Raw genomic sequence first — 23755 nt, 5'->3', positions numbered from 1 at the left:
ACAAAGGCAGAGAAAGGGCAGCCCCCACAGAGAGCATAGCTGAAGGATAGGAGCCAAAATGGGGTTGAGAAAGGTCTGAAGAAAGACAGAATAAATAGTACAGTGTGACCAGAATAGTAAGTTTCCACTTGGTTTTTGTTTCGAAATTTGGAAAGCTTTGAATGCCACATGAAAGAGTTAGGACTTTTATAAAAAAGTCCTTGGAATGAATTTGAGAATAATAATATGATGATTTATATATTAAAATTGGCTTTTAGAGATCAGTTCACCCACTGTTTCACAAAAAGGGAAGATTATTAGCAATTTGGGGTGACAGTTCTCTGAAGTGTAGAATCATTCCTTGTCATTGCAGGATCTTTTCTCCCAGACCCATTCATTAAATTTCAGGAGTGTCAGTTACTATGACAACAGAAACAGAAACCAAAATACCTTTGTGCTTAGTCGCTCAGTTGTGTCCAACTTTTTGTGACCCCCATGGACTGTAGCCCACCAGGCTCCTCTGTCCCCGGGATTCTCCAGACAAGAATACTGGAATGGGTTACCATGTCCTCCTCCAGGAGATCTTCCCAACCCAGGGACTAAACCCAGGTCTCCCACATTGCAGGTGGATTCTTTACCTGCTGAGCTACCAGAGAAGCATCTCCCTTAAGCATCTCCAAACACTCCTAGGTGGTAATTCTACTCTGGTTAATAATCATATTTCACAATCAAGTAAACTGAAGTATCAAGAACTCAAGTCACCCAGGGAGTTCAGAACTCCAGTTCAGATTTCTCAACTCCCAGTCCAGTGTAAACTCATATTTTTAAAGGAGACAGTGACAGCCAAGAAGAGATGGGATTGTGGCACAGGAGGATGTGAGAAAGGCCATGAGAGGCCACTGGCACAGACCACCCTAAGTTGGGGTGACAAACAGCACAACCTCAGGGAAGTCAGGGGGTGTGGAGGAGGGAGACTTGAGACTTGGCTCAGCAGATCGAAGTCCCATCTCTGGCCTCTCCACAGAGGCGCTCTGGGTCACTGCACCTTCCTTCCTTTTCCGTGGTCTCAGTTTCCCCATCTGTAAACAGAGACAAGGGAACTGGGATGGCCACTAAAGTCCCCTTCAGCTCTATGATTCTCGGTATTTGTGAGGCTAGACACACACTCTCATGAATAGGCTCCCAGATAAGATGAGCAGGAAAGCCAGGTGGGGAGGCTGGCAGGTGTGCCTTTAGATAAGTCGATGATGAGCATGGAAACAGCAGGAGAGCCAATTAGAAATGACAGCTAAGCAGTCGGAAAGATGAGACTTAGAAGTATCAGTGAAGTATTTCCATAATCCATGATTTTTCTGTGTCACCTCTCATGGGCAGTAGGGAATTCACTCTAGATGTTTCTTAGACCTCAGCTTTGGGAATCAATATTTTCTGTTCACCTTCTTGAGCCATTTCTTGAGTGTTGTTCAGGGGTTGATATTTTTATCCATTGTACGTAAGGACAGAATTAAAGTCAGTTTCCAAAGTCAAGATCCTAGATGGTAAAAATCCCCTCAAAACCCCAACAATCGGTTATTAGTAGAGACACTGCTCACTGGTCTTTTTAGCCTTTATCTCGCCTGAAAATTGTTGAGGCAGTTTCCTGAAAGCAGTTAATATGAGGAATGTAGGATTCTATGCATAAAAAGATCATTCTTTGACTTTTTTTAAATTAATTTTTACTGGAGTATAGTTCATGATTTGACTCTTTCACATGCATTTTAATACAGTGGCACATCCATCTGCAATATATTTAAGTGCCAACAAAACAGGCTTTATCACTTCCATAGTGTCTGAATGGAATTGGACATGGATAAGTGGAAAAGCAGAGAAGGCAATGGCAACCCACTCCAGTACTCTTGCCTGGAAAATCCCTTGGGTGGAGGAGCCTGGTAGGCTGCAGTTCATGGGGTCGCTAACAGTCGGAGACGACTGAGCATCACTTTCCCTTTTCACTTTCATGCATCGGAGAAGGAAATGGCAACCCACTCCAGTGTTCTTGCCTGGAGAATCCTAGGGACGGAGGAGCCTGGTGGGCTGCCGTCTATGGGGTCGCACAGAGTCGCATATGACTGAAGCGACTTAGCAGCAGCAGCAGCAGCAGCAAGTGGAAAAGAGCATATCCAGATCACATGTCTCTATCAATAAGTAAATCACTGGAAGTCAGCTTTGCTTGTTTATACTGCAGTTTGCAATGTAAATTACCATTAATAAGGAAGGATAACAGACCACATAATGTTTGTTTCTTTCACCATCTTATCTTGGTCAAGTAAGAGAAGTCATTAGTCATAGAACATTTCTTAAAGGGTACATATAAAAAAGCTTAACAGTAATTGCCTCAAGTAAAGGACAGGAGTCTGACAGGAAAGAGAAATTGACTTTTCACTCTCAAAGCAGAAGTCACTGTGAATCATACTTTGCAGTGAGTTGCTTTTATGACAAAAGTCACTGTATCAACTCTAATGACAGAGGCCATCATGCAGGAAGCTGGCCTTTGAGGAGGGTAACTTTTGCACTGCTTCTTAAAATTGGTAATTTTCCTCTTGATTCCATGTAACCTATACTTGATTACAAGTTTGTTTGGGAGTTTGTAAAATTCAGATAACCTGTGAAAGCACACTTTTGTATTGAAAATGGTATCTAATGAGTGTAGAAAATATAGGCACAGATGGAAAAGAAATCAAAAGGTTGGTATAGCCCTCCATCTGGAGAAAATTCCTGGTACACAACGAAGTAAAACAGTTGAATTGTTTTGTCTATACTTCTGTATCTTGCTTTACCATTATAGTACATTGTAGATAGTTTCCATGTCATTAAAATTCTTCTATACTTTATTCTATGGATTACCATAATTTAATTCAAACCTTTCTCTTGTACATTATGTTTGTTGCCCACTTTTTGCCATTAGAAATATGTTGAAAAACCTCATAGATCACTCTTAATTTCTGTATAGTTCTGCAAACTTTGTTAATGATCTACTTTTAGAATACAAAAGGAATCTAGAGATGACCATAAATTCATCACTTGGGCTTTTCCTCTGAACTTGCTATTTTTATCACCAGGTCTCTAGCATTTTTGAGGCAGCATTAGCTGATGTTGAACCCAAATTCAGTCTAAAACCTGCAGTTTTCAATCACAGATTTTTTTTGAAAAAACACCAGTTTACATTTCCAAATTGTAACACAGAAGAGAAGCTTGTTTTCCAGTTGCTGGAAACTGTTTTCTGAGCATATCTATTCTGTTTTGTCTGGAGAGCTAAATGTTTGAAGTTTGTGTATTTGCAATTATGATTAAAGCTATCTCAACATCAAAAGGAAAAGAAATAAAAAGCAGTCACGTGGGGCTCTCTTCTCCCTCCCTCCCCTGGCCCTGTCTCTCTCCTCACCCCTCTTTCTCCTTCTCTCCCACCTTCTCCCCCTCCCGCCCCCCTCCCTTCCTCCCCCTTTCCCCCTCCCCCCTCTCTTTCTGTGTCTCTCTTGTGTGCATGCACACACATGCACCCCTACCTGAGAAACTCAGTGATGCAAAAAGTATCCAAAAGTGTCAAATTCTGAGAATTTCAGGGAGTCATATAATCTTGGTTTTAAATGGAAATTCATTCTTTTAGATATTTTAAGTAGTTAGGAAAGCAAATGTTAGCACCATGTTTGCAGTGAGATCCAAATTAATCACTCAGTTGATGGCAGGCTTCCCTCAAGATGGACCATTTATTACCACTTTTGGGCCACATTTGCAATAGTGATAGTAAAGGACAGAGAGCCTAGGTCACGCTGCAGTCCATGGGGTCACAAAGAGTTGGCCACAGCTTAGCAACTGACCAACAACTGAGCCACAAGGATCCCAGCACCTACCAAGTTCTATGAAATCTTGGAATATCAGAGGCTTTCTTTTAGCTCTACCTGAAATTGTTTCCATCCCCTAGTTAGAGAAGCACGTTTCCATTTAACACTATCATCCTCCAGTTCTCTCATCTGGAGTCCATCCAGGACCGCTCTACAATCACCTCCTTTATCCTCGGCCGATGTTGCCATGGCTCAGGACTCACCGGCCTCACCGCTCCCCAGTACTGTTTCCTTCATCTCACTCACAGTCATGGTGATACATATGCCCCAGCCAGTCATCTGCCTTCAGAGTAGCTGGCCTTCCTCTGGTTCTGCAGTCTTTCATTCTGGCTCGGTTTTGCAGTAAGCAGGTAACCTTAGAAGCAGGAACCATTTTCCCCTAAAGCATTTCTACAACACTTGAATTCCTTACGACCCTCCATGAAGAGAAGTGAGTTTCTTCCTGCTTCAAAGCCTTGTTTTTCTCCAGGCAAAGTTCAATGCACAGCCACGCCTTCTTGAGTTCCCTTCTCAGGTCTACCTGCTTTCCCAATTTCTTTCTGTAAGTCATCTCTTAGATAGCCTTCAACTGTTTTTGAGATTCCTGTCCTTATAGCATCACAAATATTTTCAACACACATTTCAGCAGACTGACACAACCCCCTGGAAGGAAAAGAGATATTTCAGTCTCAGGAAGCCTTTGCTGCTGCTGCTGCTAAGTCACTTCAGTCGTGTCCGACTCTGTGTGACCCCCACAGACGGCAGCCCACCAGGCTCCCCCGTCCCTGGGATTCTCCAGGCAAGAACACTGGAGTGGGTTGCCATTTCCTTCTCCAATGTGTGAAAGTGAAAAGTGAAAGTGAAGTCGCTCAGTCATGTCTGACTCGTATCCTTTACATATTTATTAATTCATGGAAAGAGAGAAATATGAGACTAAATATTGCATATCAGCAAACTTTTCTTTCATCACTTTGCATTGTAACTGTTTAACCAGAAAGTGCTGTTATGGAAGTTCCAGCATCTAAATCTCGGTAGCTGGCTACACCCTCTGAAGAGAGCTGCGTGCTGCTGGCATCAAAGTGAGAAGTCAGCCAGAGTGCACAAAATCTATTCCCCTTGTCCCTCAAGTGAGACAAGGGCAAGAAGAAGGATCAGGAGAGGAAAAGGATGAATCTACTTATTCCAGAGGAGCAGTTCAAAGACTGCCACATACAGAGAGTGAACTTGTAGCACATCTCATCTGAAGGATGTTATTCTTGTCTGTATGAAATATGAAAGTAGAACCTAAAGGAAAACCAGCAATTACCATTTCTGTAATTAGGAAGCCGTACATAATCTGCCTTGAAGATTGTCACCTGCAATATCACACAGGGCCTAGTCTTAAGTGACCACTTTTAGATGGACCTGACCTTTCTGGGATTTATGCCTTAGGAGCTCATCACCTCTCCTGAATTCTGTGTGTGTGAATTCTGGTCTCAGAGAATTTTCTTTCTTCTTTTTGTCTGGATATTTGAGCTCTTTATGAATATCTTCCAATGTCATCTTCAAAATTCTTAAATATTTTAAAGCCTATTTTGTCTTCTTTGCCACATACCATAGAGTGAGTCATCTATACCCATTGCCATATATTTGGTGAATGTACTCTAGTGTGGAAATTCTGTGGTGCTTCCATTCAAATAGCTTACTCTGCAAAGGTCCTTTTGGGAGCAAAATATATATGGAATCATGGTAGAAATTAATTGTCATGCTCTAGAACCTAGGGAATTTATAAAAAATTAAAATCAAGCTAAATTAATCATCACAAATATCAGTTTTAAGCTAAGCAAATTCTGTGTCCCATGAAGTTTTGTCAAAATGTCCAAGCCAAACCAAAATACTGGATGCAGGCTAGTAGTATGGAGAAGTGAAAAACAATTCTTGACAGTCAAGTGTTAGTTAGTATCCTAGGTCTATCTCTTACAGTTAAAAATTTTGGAAAAACTTATTTTCTCCGATCCTCAGATTCCCCATTTGTAAACTGGGGCAAATGCTTATCTTGCCAAATTTTGTGAAGATATGAAACTGTATGAAGAGTATAAAGACTGTATAAAGAGTAACCAGTATCCGTTCAGTTCAGTCACTCAGTCATGTCCGACTCTTTGTGACCCCATGAATCGCAGCACACCAGGCCTCCCTGTCCATCACCAACTCCCAGAGTTCACTCAACCTCATGCCCATCGAGTTGCTGATGCCATCCAGCCATCTCATCCTCTGTCGTCCCCTTCTTCTCCTGCCCCCAAATCAGAGTCTTTTCCAATGAGTCAACCAGTATAGTGAATGGGAAAAAAGATGTTAAACAAAGAATGGCCTTTCAAGTATAATAAATACTGTTTAAGACAGCCAACCCAGTCCACATTTGGTTGTGAAGTTCAGTGCTGCCTCTTAGAGATGAAGATCATAGACCTACTTTACTGATAATATTCCCTTTAACATATTTCTGATGAGAAATATTTCTTAGTCTATTGCATGTATTAATGAGATGAACATTCATGGCATTTGGCATAGTCACTTTCTTAAAAACCACAACACCAACCATTCTACTGAGACAATTTTTGCAAACATGCTAATTTTCTATCACTTTGGGGATTATAGCTTCATTCCTCCTTTCATTTAGGTGATGTCAGGGCCTTTTTGCCACTCATATTGAAAAATTAGCATCCAAAGATCATCCGAAATGGATGAGATTTTTAACACTTACAATTTTATTTTGAAATTAGGCCTCAGAAGTCTCTAGAAACAGAGGAGCCTCTTTACTGGCCAGGCCAGGACACAGCCTAGTAGCTGCTATTCGAAGCCAACACCAACATGAGTCATTGCCTCTGGGTATGTACCGTGGTTGTGAACCCCCGGATAGACAACACCTTGTTTTTCTTATTGTGACTCCTTTAATATTCAGGACTCTGTGTTTCCTTTCTGGTATTGTCTACTCCCCTACCCCTGGTTCCCATCTTCCTCTTGCACCTGTTGCCTTTCCCTCCTCCTCACTATGTCCTTCTCTCTTCCCTTCTTTTTCTCTCCCCTCTTCCAGACCCTCATTCCCTTCTATTCAGTGGTTTGTTAGCTGGGTCCCCGGATAGCATAGTTCAGATAAGGTGACAGATGTGGTGGCTTTTAGATGCAGTTTCTAATTTAGACCTCTATTCCCGTGTGTGTATGAGGATTAAGCTAGAAGAGGCTCCATTCCTAACTTCAGCTACCTCTTTCCCAAACACTTATATCAAGATGGTGAGAGAGTCTACATGGATTTGGATGTTTTCATTATCCCTATTGGGAAATTCAACCAATGGCAGAAGTCATAAGTGCAAGTGCTCAGAAAAGAATTTCTTTGAATTTGCCATAACTCTGGCAAAATTATAAGAGAAGTTAGAAGGAAGAGTATAACTCCACTCATGAAAGACCTATTTTATTCTCTTTCATCTGTTCATGGTGGGGGAGTGAGTTAACACCAAGTTAAATTCCTGCAATATTAAAGATAATTAACTTAGATCTGGTTCATTTTGGGTTTGATCATTTAAAAATAGCCAGGCTATTATGTCACAGAAAAAAAAGCCCAAGAGCTTACATTTTTTTGATGAGTATGCTCCCTGCCCGTCAGACTCTCCTCCATTAATCCTGGTATCAAGCTACCGTTTTCCAATCATTAGTGAAATCATCTCTGGGCCGGCACTCAACCACAACTTTACTTTTGTCTGTTTCAGCGTATAACGACAAGATTGTGGCATTTCTTCGCCAGCCAAACATTTTTGAAATGCTGCAAGAGCGCCAGCCAAGCTTGGCAAGAAACCACACACTCAGGTAGGGGCTTGTCTACCACTCTAATTCCAGGTCTCTCCCACTGGTTTTCCAGGTGGAACAACCTCTGTGGAAGACAGCAGATGCTTATGATGTGTTTTATTCGTGCATTTAAATTATAACCTAAATACTTAAAATGAAGGACCCAGGAGTTCTGTTGCAATCAGAGATAGCTATCATATCAGTTTATCGATTATTCATACGATGCTAAAATGATTTTCATTGATTTGGAGAGAAGCACAGAAAAGGATCAAAATCACTTTCATCAAAGATTATTTATGTAAAGCACCACATGAATTATTTTATTTAAAGAATATAATTGTTTAAAGGTGTACTGGATATTAGATGACTATATTCATAAATGAACAAACAAGTTTCATAAGTGTTTTAACTACTTAAATCTTATTGTTCATTAGGGTCATTTTTGAATGAGTGTCTCTGAAACTCTGAATCACTTCATTTGGAAGGGAAAACCACCCAAAGTGATAAAAAGAAAATTTATCCTCTGAAGTTAAATCCTACATTCTCACTGAGGTATTAGAGTATATCTCTCCTTCAGTTTACTACCCAGCACTTCAAAAGTTAGAGATGCATGGTGGTTAACTGTGTTCACTTGAAGTTTGAATACTTGCTCTAGCACATAGGGGCCAGTGATGGAGGTGTGTCACTTAATCCTCTACCCTCAGTCTCTTCTTCACTGAAACCAGGTCACAATGTGGGCTCCACTGGGAATCTTCTCTGGACCAAGTAACATGGGCAGGGAGGCAGCTGGCTCCAACTCCCGTCCGGTGGTCTTTTGAATCTGGTGGACAACTGTAATCCTCTACTTTGACCTCCTCAATGAGTCACCAACACCTCAAAATAACCTCTTTGCTATTTAAATCTTTGCTATTCACATCTTTATTAATCCTGCCAGGATGGATCACTCACTGTTCTTTCCCACCCATCGCCACCCATTGACACCTACTTTCCCTGTGGTTTTACTCTACATAAGTTAGAACCTCCATCCTCCCAAATGCCCATCTCAACTCCTCCCTCTTTCTTCAGCTTCACATCTAAACACTTACCTCCTCACTTTCTTTCAATCCTTCTTTTCTCTCCTCCCTGCATGGCCTATGTTTGGATCTTCACCATTTCTCTGCTGGACCTTGCAGGGATCTCTTAGCAGATACCCGCTTTCACTCTACTATAAACAGCGTTACCTCCTTAGATCTCATGTCACCCATGCCCTTCAATAAAGCTTCCCATGGAGTATCCTTAGGGCTAGCTTCCACAAGGGCACTCTTCTGGAGAACCTCAGAGCAGCTCAGTGTTAGCCACCAGAGTTCTTGGCCTTCCCTGATCAATAGAAATTGACTAGAGGCCAGACAAGAAATTCAGGCAAGGTCATATGGGTACCTACTGCAGCAGAGGGGAGCAAAAAGGAACAACAGGTCGCCTTGCTTGCTCACTCCCCCGGGTGTGGGGGGAGGGGGGGTGGTGAGCTGGTTTTTTATATAGGGTGAGGGAAAGGTGTACCCAGGGGTCGGTCCAGAGGGGTGGCTTGGGTGTTTTGCATCTGCCTTTATTTGGTGTTGTGTGCAGAGGGCATGCTCAGTTACCCAACTTTTGTTTCCAATCCTCTGCTTTTGCTTCAGGCTCTTCAAGAGTGGCAGTTAGGTTTTTTGGTCTCTGTATCTTTTGTCCAGAATTTGTCCCAACTGCCCACACACACAGTTATTTCTAGTCCCATAGAGTTACATTCTATTCTGTTGCTCAAGGAGAGGTATGTCCAGGGGCAAGCATTGCACCACAGCCACAAAGGGACCCAGGTCCCAGGCCTGTTTCATTGGAAGCCTCTCTGGAATTTAGTCCTCAAGGAAATATATCACGTAATAGCAGGTGGAGGGGCAGTGGTGGATATATGACTCTATCCTTATTGTCATTAAGGGGGCCAGCTGGGATCTTCTTTCAGGCTGGGCTTCTGCCCCTCACTCTCGCTGGGCCCTGATCAGCCCTGCCTTTTTCTTAATCCTGCCGTGGCTGCCCTAGCCAGGCCACTGAGCAGTTCAGGCCAGATTTGTGATTTGGGGACTCGTGCCCACTTCATGAGATTTTGAGAGACAAGTGAAAGAGGCTGTTCATGTAGATCTGCAGTTTTTTCTTCTTCCCCATTACGGTAAGACCTTAGTTTCATGGGGGAAGGAGTGGAAATCTAGGTATAGTTTGAGAACTTGTGAAAAAACATCAACTAATAAATTTGGCTTATTTACATGGGACCCTTGGGGGGAATTCTTTGTGGGGAGCACTTCAGTTTCTTGTGAAACTCTGAGCTCCTTTTCCAAAAAGGGACTGGTTTTGACGGAAGCTTTCTTATACCAGAGGTCATGCTAAGGCAAGATATAAGCCCTCTCATAAGAGTGGAATTCTTTGCAATTAAAGAACTAGATGAACTGCATTGAGACACTCCTACATCTTTTCTCTCCAGAATTTCAAAATGCATTAACAAATGCTTCCATTTTCATCACTCAATACAAACAAAATAATGCCAAAAAACAAAAACTTTTCATGGCTCTTGTTGTGTATATAGTAAAGTCAAAACTTCTAAGCACAATTTCCATAGTCCCCTAAGTCAGGCTCTAATCTAACTCTCCATCCTGGGCTAGTTTTTTCTTCCTTCTGGTGTATTTCACCTTCCTCAAAGGGCCTGTATTTTCTCCTACCCCCACCCTTCCTAGAATGGCTTTTCTCTTAAGGGAATTCCAGCCCATTTTAAAAGCTCAAATCAAATGCAAAGATTCAGTGATCTAGGCAGACTTTAGCATTTATTTTGCCTTACCTGCTAGCATTTGTTTTGTACTTCTAAGATATTTTTTCCTTTATCCCTTGTATTCTACCACTACTTATGTCTGCCTACAATACCATAAGCTCCTTAGGGCAGGATCTATATCTTCTTTGTCCTTGTACCACTCTCCCCTCAGAGCCTCCCTCTACTTTGAAGATAGGAAACAATGATCACTTTCAGACTGAACTAAAGATCTTTAGTTTGAATGAGTGTAACTTACATTTATTTTCAACTCTGCCCAAGTTTTATTACTGTGCCATGAAAGGCAGGACTGCTGCTGCTGCTGCTGCTAAGTCACTTCAGTCGTGTCCGACTCTGTGTGACCCCATTGACGGCAGGCCACCAGGCTCCCCCGTCCCTGGGATTCTCCAGGCAAGAACACTTGGTCAATTCATGGGCTGCTGTCTGACCCACACTACATAATAATATAAGAGAATTTCCAAGGGATTTTCAGAGGCATTGTACTACCTGAAATCTTCCTGATACATCACTGCTCTTGAACATTTTTTACCTTACTGATTCTACCACTAAGTAAGGAATTCATTGTTTGCTTTTGGGAGAAATGTGAGCTCCCCAAAGGCACTAGAGTCCCATTTAAATCAGTTTAAAAAGCAATGAAAACAATCCTCTGTGAAAATAAAGAGTGGAGTATATTTCCCAAGGGAAGTGAAGAGTTTCAGCATTTATATAGTAAACACAACATGATTTTGTCACATTATAACAAAATCTAAAAATCCTTGAAGGTTCTGTTGCAGTGTGGAATTGTACAGTTACACTTTTCCAGATATGGGGGGTGTGAAATTAGGGAATGTTGGAATTGGAAAAAGCTTGGAAATTAATGTAGAAACTAGTATCCTTCTTAAGGTTAAGGATGCTTCTGAGAATCTGAGGAAAGCTCTTATAGACTCTTCCCAACATAGAAACGTGAATCTTTGCATATAATTTCAAACAGTTAATGGACCCTGAAGGACCTGTAGACTCCAGATTGGAAACCCAAATAGCTCCTCAAAAACTGAAAACTCACAGTGACATCAGAAACTGGCCATGAAATCAAAAAGGCAAAAGGAGAGCAAGCACCCACTCTTCAAGGGGTCAGGCTTCAAGAATCCAAAAAACGGGGGCTACTCACTGTGACTGGGCCTTTGCCTGCCCCTAGTGTGGTGTGAGGGTAAGTTAACTTGATTTTAAAGGTCCATGAGTTAAAAGGAAAACCTCCTCTCCCCATGACGCTGCCCAAAGGAAGAACTTACTGCTTCCTCCGTGTTCCTCATGAGGGGCCCATGATCCCTGTTTGGTCGTTGCTATTCTCAGGGAGCCATGGACCCACTGTCCTGGATTCACAAAGCCAGTTACTGGGTTAGATGATAGAGGATGAGTTCTCAGAAAACCGAGTTCAGCAGACAGAAGTGAATCATAAGGAAACCACACGGGAAGAGGGAAGATGCAATGATTGTCGTCCTCATTCATTCTTTCTTCAACGAGTGCTTTTATTGGGCAGGTGTTCTGAATCAAGATGGCGCTAGGGCTGCTTACCCAGTAGTGAAGCAAAACAGACATTGATCTCATGGGTCTTACAATCGATTGAGAAAGACAAATGATGGACAATTGTGACATTTTTAAGCCAAATATATAGCTATAGATTGTATTACGGGCCACGGAGGACATGATCAGAATTCAGGGATAATGAAAGAGGGGTGTCAAGGGTTTCATTGTAAATGTTGAGTTTTGAGATCTTTGAGGCCGCAAATGAAGACGTCAGGATGTCAAAGAAGCGGGCAGCTCTCCTGACCAGAGCTCGGATGGGAGCTTTGCCCTGGGGTTTTCTTGATGGGATGCAGGCAGGAGAGGCAGACGGCATTCTCACCCTCGGAGATCTCTCCACACCTAGGCCCCAGTGCCCTTGTGCTGGACCCAGGGGCATTTGGAGGCCCCTTAGACTAGTAGGTCTGCCTGAGATTTTCACAAACACGACAGAGGGTGTCGTGTCCCCTGAAGAGCCACCAAAACTCTCAGAAAACTCTGCTTGGATTTCTGACATGTAGATGTGGTTTGAATGTGGGGAGCAATGGTAGAATTACTGCAGGCGGTACCACTTCTCCTGGCTGAGAAAGGCACCCTGCTGTCCTCGTGGACTTGACTCTCTTCGAACTTCTTTTCCCCAGGAACCCTGGGAATAAAGAGTGACCCCTAAAATGTTCTCTCCCTTTTTCCCCAGGCAGGGAGACCAGGGACATACCCAGATATGGGTCCGTTGGGGCAGCAGAGTGACTTGTCCCGGGAACATTGCCATTGGGAGAACACATCAATTTGACAGTCCTTCATGGGACTGAAGTCAGTAAACCAGAGGAGTAGGGTCCACAAGAGTCCTCCAGAGAAGATGACTATTAGGCAGTGTCAGGATCTGAGGACAGCACTCAGGCACATGAAATCAAGGACCTGGAGACACAGAATGAGAAGCAGCTGCTGGAGGAGGCATGGTTCTCGCACCCCTGGCTGGGCTTTCACCTGGTCCAATTTCCAAATCCCCCATCAGAGAAGCTACTATGAGTACCCCTGGGTTTTGGAAATAACATTTATCACAAATGTACTCTATCTATACTGACAGGTTGGACTGGACTACAGTGTGTTTCTCTGTTTAATTCTATTTTGTGTATCTTTGTTGAAGCCAAAAAGCTTCTCTTGTCTCCTTAAAAAGTACCCACACCAAAAGGTCAATTTCATTATATTTTTACCTGAAAGCAAGAAAGTTATCATGAAGATTTGGATTCACATTATTATAATCAGAGAGAGAAAAAAGTTATATCTGCAGTATTTTTATTAATCTTTTTTTAATCACCCATTAGAGGAAACTGATTAAAAAGCATACCAGATCACTCTTTATTAATTTCTTACAAGTACATGTGACTCTAAAAGCATCTCAAAAATTTAAACAAAAAAAGTGAAATTAATAAAATATCAATCCTTAAGTCTTCCCAGATTTCTGCTGTATCTCTTCAAGAAAGAGAAAAAACATCTAACTTCTTTGAAGCATGATTACAAGGGATGATTGTTGGCCATAGTGTTTGAAATTTTTGAATATTTGAATGTTAGAAAAACACATTACAAAGTTTATTTGATCAAAAGGAAAAATCCTATTTATCTATAGAATTATTGGAATAACTTTGTCAGATTATAGTTGAAGGTTGTAAAAAAGTCAGAATGCATGTGTTGTAATTAAACAGAGACAAATTGATGCCTGTGCTTGGATTGACATGGGAGATTCTCCTGTATTCTGGGGCTGGACCTTCTCTGGACTCAGTATGGACTTAATTCATTTTTCATCAGGCATAAGGTTTCTCAAGAGACTTCCCCTCACTCTTTCCTCCCATGGCTTCTAAAACACCATGAACCCACAACGGCCCTTCCCAGCTCTACTCCCAACTGTGTAGCTCTCTAAGGACCTACCAGTGTTGTGCTCCTCAGCTTCTGTCCCCATGTGAGTCTGAGAAAAACAGTTCCTAGACAAGCATCCTGGGAACCTATAATCCTGGGTGTTCATTGGAAGGACTGATGCTAAAGCTGAAACTCCAATACTTTGGCCAACTCATGCAACGAGCTGACTCACTGGAAAAGACTCTGATGCTAGGAAAGGTTGGGGGCAGGAGGAGGAGAAGGGGACGACAGAGAATGAGATGGCTGGATGGCATCACCGACTCTATGGACATGAGTTTGAGTGAATTCCGGGAGTTGGTGATGGACAGGGAGGCCTGGCGTGCTGTCATGGGGTCGCGGAGAGTCGGACACGACTGAGTGACTAAACTGAACTGAACATACCTCAAAATACTCTGGACATTAGAGCATCACTGTTCAGCCCTACTGAAGGTGAAAAGGGGTTTGGAAAGGGATTCATTCCTTAGCTTTTATGTCAGTGCGTAATTCTTATTTTCTTTCCCACGTTTATCCTAGGGAGAAAATCCATTACATTCGGACTGAGGGTAATCATGGGCTTGAAAAGTTGTCCTGTGATGCAGATCTAGTCATTTTGCTGAGGTAAGGGGCTAAGCCTGAAACAGTTCTGGAAAAGCAACTGGAGAAACTTCTCTGGGAGGTTCTCCACGACAGCCTGGACTAAAACACCCATCGTTTGTTCTAGAGGATTCTAGTGGCTGCGACTGAAATAGGGCACCCACCCTTACACCTGCTGTTCATTTCCTTCTTTACATGTACGACTAGGGTACCATAAGCTACCTGTGGTCCTTGATGGAGACCTTGTAGGACTAATTAGGGTTTAAAGCAGTAGGGAGAGTTTACATAGGAGGATGTGCCCATCTAAGTGAATCTAAGTGCTTTGTTGTCTTGTGAGAATCGTAACTGCTCTTACACCAATTCGTGAACTTTCTCTCATGGACAAGAACTAACTTATTTTTTTTTTTTTTTACTTTGCAGTCTCTTTGAAGAAGAGATTATGTCCTATGTCCCACTGCAGGCTGCCTTCCACCCTGGGTACAGCTTCTCTCCCCGCTGTTCACCCTGCTCCTCACCTCAGAACTCCCCAGGTAACCTGAGGTTCAGGCACTCTGTCTCCTGCTAGTGACGACCTGTGTTTCCACTGGATGAAGCTGCCCTCTCTCCCTTATTTCCTCTCAATTTTCTGATCGTACGCACGCTAAGTTGCGTGTTGACACATTGCCACCTGTTTTAGTAATGCCCCCAAGCTATTACGTGTTTTTCATTTTTAAATAATTTGGAAACATTCATTGTTAAACTAATATTTCATGATGCGAATATTATAATGAAATTCATGAAATTCATGTTTCATTGTCTATCAATAAGATTTACTGGAACCCAGTGACACCTGTTTATATATTTTTTCTCATTTAAATTATTTATTTTAATTGGAGGCTAATTACTTTACAATATTGTGGTGGTTTTTGCCATACATTGACATGAATGTTTATATATTTTTTGTGGTAACTTTCATGCTACAAACAGCAGAGCTGAGTAGTAGTGACAGACACCATAGGACCCCCAACATCTGAAATATTTGCTCTCTGGCTCTTTACCAACAAAGTCTGCGGCCCCTGCTCTACATTGCTGTTTTGTTCTGAAGCATATTTTCAAAGCATTTAAAAGGGAAGAGCTCTTTCTCGGACATTCTGCCTTATGAATCAGAATGTTATTAGTTACCAATTTGAGTATTTTTTTGTTAAGTTGTAAAGGAGTTGCTAGGTTCCATACTAACTAGGGACTACCTTTATATCCCCATGAAGATGTCTAAGAACTTTTTTAAATGATATGAAATCATTCCCCTGAAGTTTTCTTAGAATGAATTTACTCATGATACTCTTTGTGGGTATTTTTCATTCCAAACACCTTTTTGTTTGGTGTACCCCCATCATGTCATTCAGAACTATCTCCCAGAGGTAGTTTTGCTAATCCTAAAATCTGTTTTTAAGTCAGTATCTCTTTGTTATCCCTTCCTCCACAAGTGTATCAGTGGCATTGTTGAGGAAATGTTCCATGAGTGCTCCCTATGACATACAACATAACTAAGATGACATGCTTGGGAAAAGGAGGGCCGGGAGCTTTGTCAGAGGCAGCACAGGCACAATCAGTTGTTTCTGGTGTGCATGGGATGACTTACTTCTGGAGAGCAGAGCATTCCCATTTAGGGGACTTGTGTGTCTGCATGATGTTTGGTCCCAGTCTGATAATGTGTCAATGTGCATGCATTCTAAGTCGTGTCTGACTTTGCAAACTCATGGACTGTAGCCAGCCAGGTTCCTCTGTCCGTGAGATTCTCTAGACAAGAATACTGAAGTGGGTTACCATGCCCTTCTTCAGGGGATATTACTGACCCAGGGATCAAACCCCTGTCTCTGCATTGGCAGGTGGGTTCTTTACCACAGAGCCACCTGGAAAGCCCCAATGTGTCTATACTTTGGTCCAAACTTCTGGCACCAGAGTATGGTTTCGACATCATTACATGGTGAAGATACCATCTTGAAAATAGAAAAACTAAGGGAGTTGGTGATGGACAGGGAGGCCTAGCGTGCTGTGATTCATGGGGTCGCAAAGAGTCGGACACGACTGAGTGACTGAACTGAACTGAACTGAAGGGAGTGTAAAGAGTTATTTGCTAAATGAGAGTTATTTGGGTAAGTTTTTTTAAAAAGGAATCAGCATTCCTAATAGCTATCTGGTGTCAGACATTACTGACACCATGAGCTCAAACAGGCATCCAATTTATGTATCAAAGTCATCCAGTTTATGTATTAATTCCTTACTCTCCTAGCTTTGATCACAGGATCTTAGAGTATATAATCCAAATATTTGACGCTAAATTTTACAATTCCCACATTTCTAGACCTTTATGACTTTTACCTGAGGCAACAGAGATAGTGACTCATGCCTGCCAAAGCACCTCATGAAGCATAAATTATTAAAGAAATGCATAGTAGTGACCATGGGCATAGTGGTAGTACCAGCAGTGAGAAAGTCATCTTATAAAATACACTGAAATCTGCTAGAAGAAAATTATACTTGCACCTGCAGACTTGTGTTCTAGTTTTACCTACATTCTGAAACATGGCATTTCAGCAAAGACATTTTCCTCTTGATGTGGTGGCTTGGTTCCTTCTCATAAGTCACCTCTTCAGCTGGCTTCGGTGACACCACTGTAGGCATCTCATCTATGTCTTTGGCCACCTCTGCAGACTCATCCTTCCCTTCCTACCATCCTCAAGACTCAGTGCCAGGTTTTATTCTCCTCTCTTTCAAACTATGTCTCTTTCCAATCAAATATTCAAAGGTACCACCATCAAAGACCAAGCTTGTGATCCCCGCACAAATCTGTGCTTCTTCCATTTGTCCCCATCTCAGTGAATGTCACCAAAGTGCATTCCATTATAATGTCTGAAACTCACCTTTACTTACTACCTATATCCAGTTCATTGCCTCCTAAACACATCTTTAATCTATCCTATTCTAATCTCCACTGACACCACCCTAGTCCAATTTAGGTGGGCTAAATCCATTCTGGACCTCTCTGATTTTCTCTCTCTACTGCAGAAAGACTGAGGTTTCTTCCAGATACATCATCTTGGCCCCTACACACTAACTTTCTGTTGTGTTTAACATTAAACAAAATCATTTAATTATTTAAAAGAGAATACCTTATCCTATTTGACCTGTCTCCTGCCCACCTCACAAGCTTTGTTTTGCATCATTCTGGTCCTCACTCCCCGTGCTCCAGATAAACTGGAGCACCGCTTTCCATCCTGCCTCAGTACCTTTGCACATGCTAGTGCTCTACCTAGAATCTTCTCCCAACTCATCTCTTCTCTTAGCTAAACAGAAGCCTTTCCTAACTCACTCAGTCTAATTCATGCCTACTTATTCTTCACATGTTTCTCAGGGAAGCCTTCCTGAACTTGGCTAGAGTGTCCTGTGATCTCAGAGAACTGAGTTCTCTTCCTTCATGGGTAGCAATCATCTCAACCTGTAATTACATTCTCATTTCTGTGAGTTTGATGGTGTCAGTCTTCTCCAGATTATAAATTCAACATCTGGAACATAAATTAAACATTAGTTGTTGCAGGAGCAAACTGTGATCCTAGCCATCTGGGAAACTTGCAAAAGAATGTTATCTTTTCCAGTCCTTTTTACATTGAAAGGTATATAAAGATAATAAAGCATTTACAAAGCATTCTAAATGATACAAAAGCTCCTTATATAAAGAGTAAGGAATTATTATTAATAATAATATTCTTAATAATTTTGCTTTTATGGTACATGATAATTTAATATAAACCTCTAAATACTCTGTGCTCTAGTGGACAAGAATGTTTATATAAGCATCAAGGTCAATATAGTTAGAGAAGTACGATATACACATATATTACAATCTTGGTTGCTCCATTGTAGTTACATTCACTTATAGCAACTTATAAGAGCCTAATTTGATTTATGTCATTTTTGAATATGTAAGTAAATTAAGCCAAGAAATATGCTCATCCAGGTATTTTGAAGAGAGATACAATTTGAAATGGAGTGTAAGATATAAGTATTTATTGTCATCAGAATTCATTTTTCTCTATATTGTATTATTTATGGTTATTATCAAAGTGACTGAGGGAGTGATAGGGAAACTTCTTGAAGGAGAAAAATGTGAAGACTTAGGATTGTGCCTCTGGTTGGTCATCCCACTTCCATTGCTGTCTGCATATTTGTTCTTCAGTAAACAGTGATGACCTTCAGCCTATGTGCTTCTCTCTGCAGGTTTACAGAGAGCCAGTGCAAGAGCCCCTTCACCCTATAGGAGAGACTTTGAGGCCAAGCTCCGCAATTTCTACCGAAAACTGGAAGCCAAAGGATTTGGTCAGGGTCCAGGGAAAATTAAGTGAGTGATTTAATTGAGCTCCGCTGAGCTTGGCACTGAATTCAGTTGGAAGATGTTTTTATCATTTTCTTCTCTGTAACTTGGTAATATTTGTCTGGAGATCAGATACCATGGTATGACATCAGTCATGGTCATAGAATTGAGGAAAGAAAAAGTTAGGAAGTTGGAAAGAAGAAAGGAGGTTAAAAAATTGGAAGGAGGGCAGAAAGAGAAGGTAAGGAGAGAGGAAGAACAGTAGATTTCAGACAAAACCATGTAAAAATCAATGGCAGGCCTTCTCAGAAAACAATGAATCTTGAACTAAATTAAAAACTCTTATGTTTCCCTTTACATATTTTTGGGACAAATTTAGCTACTCATTAGTCAAAAAGCTTTGAATTGGGCATCTAAATAAGAAGTTGTTTCTCCCCGCTCTATGATTACTATTTTCATCTTGAAAAGCTGAACCCAAATTCGGGAATTCAGCTTAAGAGATTCTTCTTAGAATTGATTAAAAAAAAAAAAAAAATATATATATATATATATCCTGACAACAGTATAATATGGATGGAATGTGTCCCATTATAAACTGGTACATGTTGTCCTGGTACTTTTATCATTTTGAAAAAAGTGTCAGAGTAAGTCCATGGTTGAACTGATGGAATCTGTACCTTGATGAAGAGTCTAGGGAGTAAGACTGTCAACCTGGGCCCCCACATCTCACCTAGAACACTCCCCAACATTGGAGCCCAAGCCCTGGCTCCCCACCCACATGGCTTCTCATTTCTAGGCTCATCATTCGTCGAGACCACCTATTGGAGGGAACCTTCAATCAGGTGATGGCCTATTCCCGGAAGGAGCTCCAGCGAAACAAGCTCTACATCACCTTTGTTGGAGAGGAGGGGTAAGCCACCAGCACTTTCATGTAGACACCTCAGTGTGGGTAGACCAGAGCCGCCAGGTGTTGGGTGATTTTCCTCAAGGAGCAGGGTAGCTCTAAGCCTTTGCTCCAAGGTGGTTCTGATCATATCCTCCCAGGAGGCCTTTCTCTCCAGGTGTTGGCGATCTTTGAATTTCATATTCTCCAAAAGCCTAAGATGATTGGCATGTTCTAGAATCTGAGGTCACATGGTCAAAGTATAAGCCCAAAATATAGACCAATCTACTAGATCTTTACTTTTTCAGGATATACCCTGAAAGGTATCCCCTTGGTGTACCCACCCCTCTGAGTATCTGATCAAAGAACTCTTTCCCCAAGAGTGCATACATATGACTGGTGGTGGTGGTAGTGGTTGAGTTGCTAAGTCTTACAACCCCATGGACTATAGCCTACCAGGCTCCTCTAACATGGGATTTACCAGGCAAGAATATTAGAGTGGGTTGCCATTTCCTGCTCCGGGGGGTCTTCCAACCCAGGGGTCAAACCCAGTTCTTTTGCATTGCAGGTGGTCTCCAGCATTGTAGGCAGATTCTTTCATGACTGAGCCACCAGGGAAGAACATATATGACTACTTACCAAATTTTTCATGTAATTTCAGTGATTTCATAGCAAACCATCTCAACCGTGGAAAGCAAGCCCACCCAGGAGGGCATAGCAGGATGAACTTAGCAGAAAGTGTTTTCAATTCATGCGCATGCACACATGCACCATCACAGGAAATTCTTTTCTGTCTCCCACGACAAAGTCCAACTGTGGACCAGCTGTGTGTTTCATCCAATAGATGTGATGGAATTTAGGAGGAAGTTTAAGGAACACTACCATAAATGTTTAAGAACATCATCCTCAAACCAATCACTGCATCCTCATTTTCTTCAGCAAATTATACTTCCCTTAGCATCCATTGTAAAGAGCAGAGGCTCCCCTCTACTTTCCCAGCACTGAGTCTGAAAACGCAAGCCAGGTCCTGCATAGAAATGGGTCCCCCTCATGTAATGAGCTTCCCGGGCCTCTGCTTCCTTTGCAGTCTGGACTACAGTGGTCCTTCGAGAGAATTCTTCTTCCTTCTGTCTCAGGAGCTCTTTAACCCATACTACGGACTCTTCGAGTACTCTGCCAATGACACCTACACCGTGCAGATCAGCCCCATGTCTGCATTTGTGGAAAACCATCTCGAATGGTAAGAGCTGGAATTTTCACTTTCTCATGTTGGAAAGTTCTGGTCTTTCTCAGTCAGAAGTCAGTGGTATTCCTTGAGGATCATTGTGTTTGAAGCAGTGGCCCAGTGTCATGAGGGGTGATGAGAGTAAACGATAAAGCACTGCAAACAAAATTCTCTGCTAGTTTTCACCCAGAATACAAAATTAATTACTAAAGATGCTGCAAATTTCCTATCAACTGCACATTGATGTAAGATACTACAGTTTTTCTTCTGAGAAAACACTGAGGTAAGTAGATACAGGTTCTGAGTCTTGATAATTCTACTAAAATCCTAAGTGTTCCCAGGGAGGGCTTCGTGAAGGTATTCATGGATTTGAGATTCTCTGATCTTGGACTGATGGCTTTTGCACTGTGGCCATCAGCTTCTGCATCTTGCTTTAAAATAAGGCTGTTGGGTTAGATGACCTCTCAGCATCCTTCTGACTTAAAAGTGCAGCATGTCTTTGGTCCTCTCATCTTGAGGCAATTACCACTCACTGAAATGAGTAAGAAGACCAGTATCAGTCAATTCTGTGCACTTCTGTGGCTGAGATACCTCAGATATGGGTGGAAGTCTCCAGAAAACTGCATGGGACTACTAGGATGCATGCACTTTCCTGTTTTTTCACCCCCACATGTGACTTGAAAAGTACCCTTGATTTCACTGCAGGAGCTCCTGTTATCAGGAGGGAAATGAGTCCTGGAAACTGCTGACATGGCTCTTATCTGACATAAGTTACTGATGATGTGTCAGGGGGCTGCTGGTAAAGGGAGCTTCTGGGGTAACACCTGGCCACTGGACTTACAGCCCAAATCTCCATAATTTGATTTCATAGTATCAGAACAACCCACCTCTGCTAAGGCCACCAGCTGCAGCCCACAGCTTCTCTCTCCAAACACTCTCACCTCTTGAGTTCTTCTTTTTCTTTAATTTTTTAAAGTTTATTTTATTGAAATAAGTTGATTTAGAATGTTGTGTTCGTGTCTATTTTACAATAAAGTGATTCAGTTATACATGTATATATATTTTTTCATATTCTTTTCCATTATGGTTTATCTTAGGATATTGAATATAGTTCCCTGAGCAATATAGTAAGACCTTGTTGTTTATCCATTCTATATATAATAGTTTGCATCTACTAATCGCAACTTCCCAATCCATCCCTCCTCCCCTACTCTCCCACTTAGCAGCCATTAAGTCTGTTCTCTTATGTCTGAGTCTGTTTCTTTTTCAAAGATAAGTTCATTTGGGTTGTATTTTAAATTCTCCATTTAGGTGATATCATATGGTATTTGTCTTTCTCTTTCTGACTTTCTTCATTTAGTGTGATAATCTCTAGATCCATCTAGGTTGCTGCAAATGGCATTATTTCTTTCTTTTTCATGGTTGAGCAGTATTCCATTGTGTATACATACCACATCTTCTTTATCCGTTCATCTACTGATGGACATTTAGGTTGTTTCCATGTAATGGTGATTGTAAATAGTATGGCTATGAACATAAGGATTCATGTATCTTTTTGGATTATACTTTTGTCCAGATATATGCCCAGGAATGGGGTTGCTGGATCATATGGTAACTCTATTTTTAGTATTTTGAGGAACCTTCATACTGTTCTCCATAGTGGTTGCATCAATTTACATTCCCACCAACAGTGTAGGAGGGTTTCCTTTTCACCACTCTCCCTCCAGCAATTATTATTTGTAGACTTTTAAATGATGGCCATTCTGATCTGTGTGAGGTGGTAGTTTTGACCTGCATTTCTATAATACTTATCAATGTTGAGCATCCTTTCACGTGCCTACTGGCCATCTGTATGTCTTCTTTGGAGAAATGTCTCTCTAGATCTTCTGCCCAATTTTTTATTGCATTGTTTGCTCTTTTGATATTGAGTTGTATGAGCTGTTTGTACATTTTGGAAATTAAGCCCTTATCAGCCACATCATTTGCAAATATTTTCTCCTAATCCATAGATGGTCTTTTGTTTTGTTTATGGTTTCCTTTGCTGTGCAAAAGCTTGTAAGTTTGATTAGGTCCCATTTGTTTCTTTTTCCTTTTATCTTGCCTTGGGAGACTGATGAAAGAAAACATTGGTCAATTTATGTCATAGAATGTTTTGCCTATGCTCTCTTTTAGGAGTTTTACAGTGTCAAGTGTTATATTTGCGTCTTCAAGCCGTTTTGAGTTTATTTTTGTGTAGTGGCTCAGAGGTTTAAAGCGTCTGTCTCCAATGCGGGAGACCTGGGTTCGATCCCTAGGTCAGGAAGATCCCTTGGAGAAGGAAATGGAAACCCACTCCAGTATTCTTGCCTGGAAAATCCCATGGAGGGAGGAGCCTGGTGGGCTACAGTCCACGGGGTCGCAAAGAGTCGGACACGACTGAGTGACCTCACTCACTCATGGTGTGAAGGAGTGATCTAACTTCACTGATTTGTATGAGTCAGCTCTTGAGCTGAGCAAGGCATGTGCCTGCTCAGGGCATGTGCTTCAAGTGTTTGGCACAAGTGAAGAAGCAAATGTTGTTGCTTTTTCTTGCTTTTTGCTTTTGTTGTTCCTTTTCACGTAACTTATCAAATAAGTGGATGATGTAGCTTGGGAGGCAGAAACCCGGCTGATGGTGTGGGCAGAGCAGGAAGTCACTACAGAGAAGATTTAGGGCTAAGAATTGAAGACCAGCTCTAACTTAGTCACATTTCAGGTAGGGTTCACTCAGACAGTGGAGAGTACCATACCCCCATGAAACAAGAATATATGTGGGACTTCCCTG

The 23755-nt window shown here is 41.6% G+C and overlaps 1 protein-coding gene across 2 annotated transcripts in view; it reads left to right on the top strand.

Annotated features, from left to right (window-relative positions):
• HECW1 (HECT, C2 and WW domain containing E3 ubiquitin protein ligase 1) overlaps positions 1-23755 on the top strand; it is a 478550-nt gene that overhangs the window by 394744 nt on the left and 60051 nt on the right. For both annotated transcript variants that reach the window (XM_088834636.1, XM_088834637.1), the window contains 7 exons: positions 6593-6698; positions 7574-7670; positions 14437-14520; positions 14917-15026; positions 18751-18871; positions 19641-19754; positions 20815-20967. In XM_088834636.1, the coding sequence (XP_088690762.1) occupies positions 6593-6698; positions 7574-7670; positions 14437-14520; positions 14917-15026; positions 18751-18871; positions 19641-19754; positions 20815-20967 (785 nt within the window). The remainder of the gene's footprint in view (positions 1-6592; positions 6699-7573; positions 7671-14436; positions 14521-14916; positions 15027-18750; positions 18872-19640; positions 19755-20814; positions 20968-23755) is intronic.

The sequence above is a fragment of the Moschus berezovskii genome, chromosome 3 (assembly GCF_049115385.1).
Source record: "Moschus berezovskii isolate FMDL1 chromosome 3, NW_MosBer_1.0, whole genome shotgun sequence".
NCBI classification, from domain to species: Eukaryota; Metazoa; Chordata; class Mammalia; order Artiodactyla; family Moschidae; genus Moschus; species Moschus berezovskii.
This window is presented reverse-complemented; position numbering and strand designations above follow the sequence as displayed.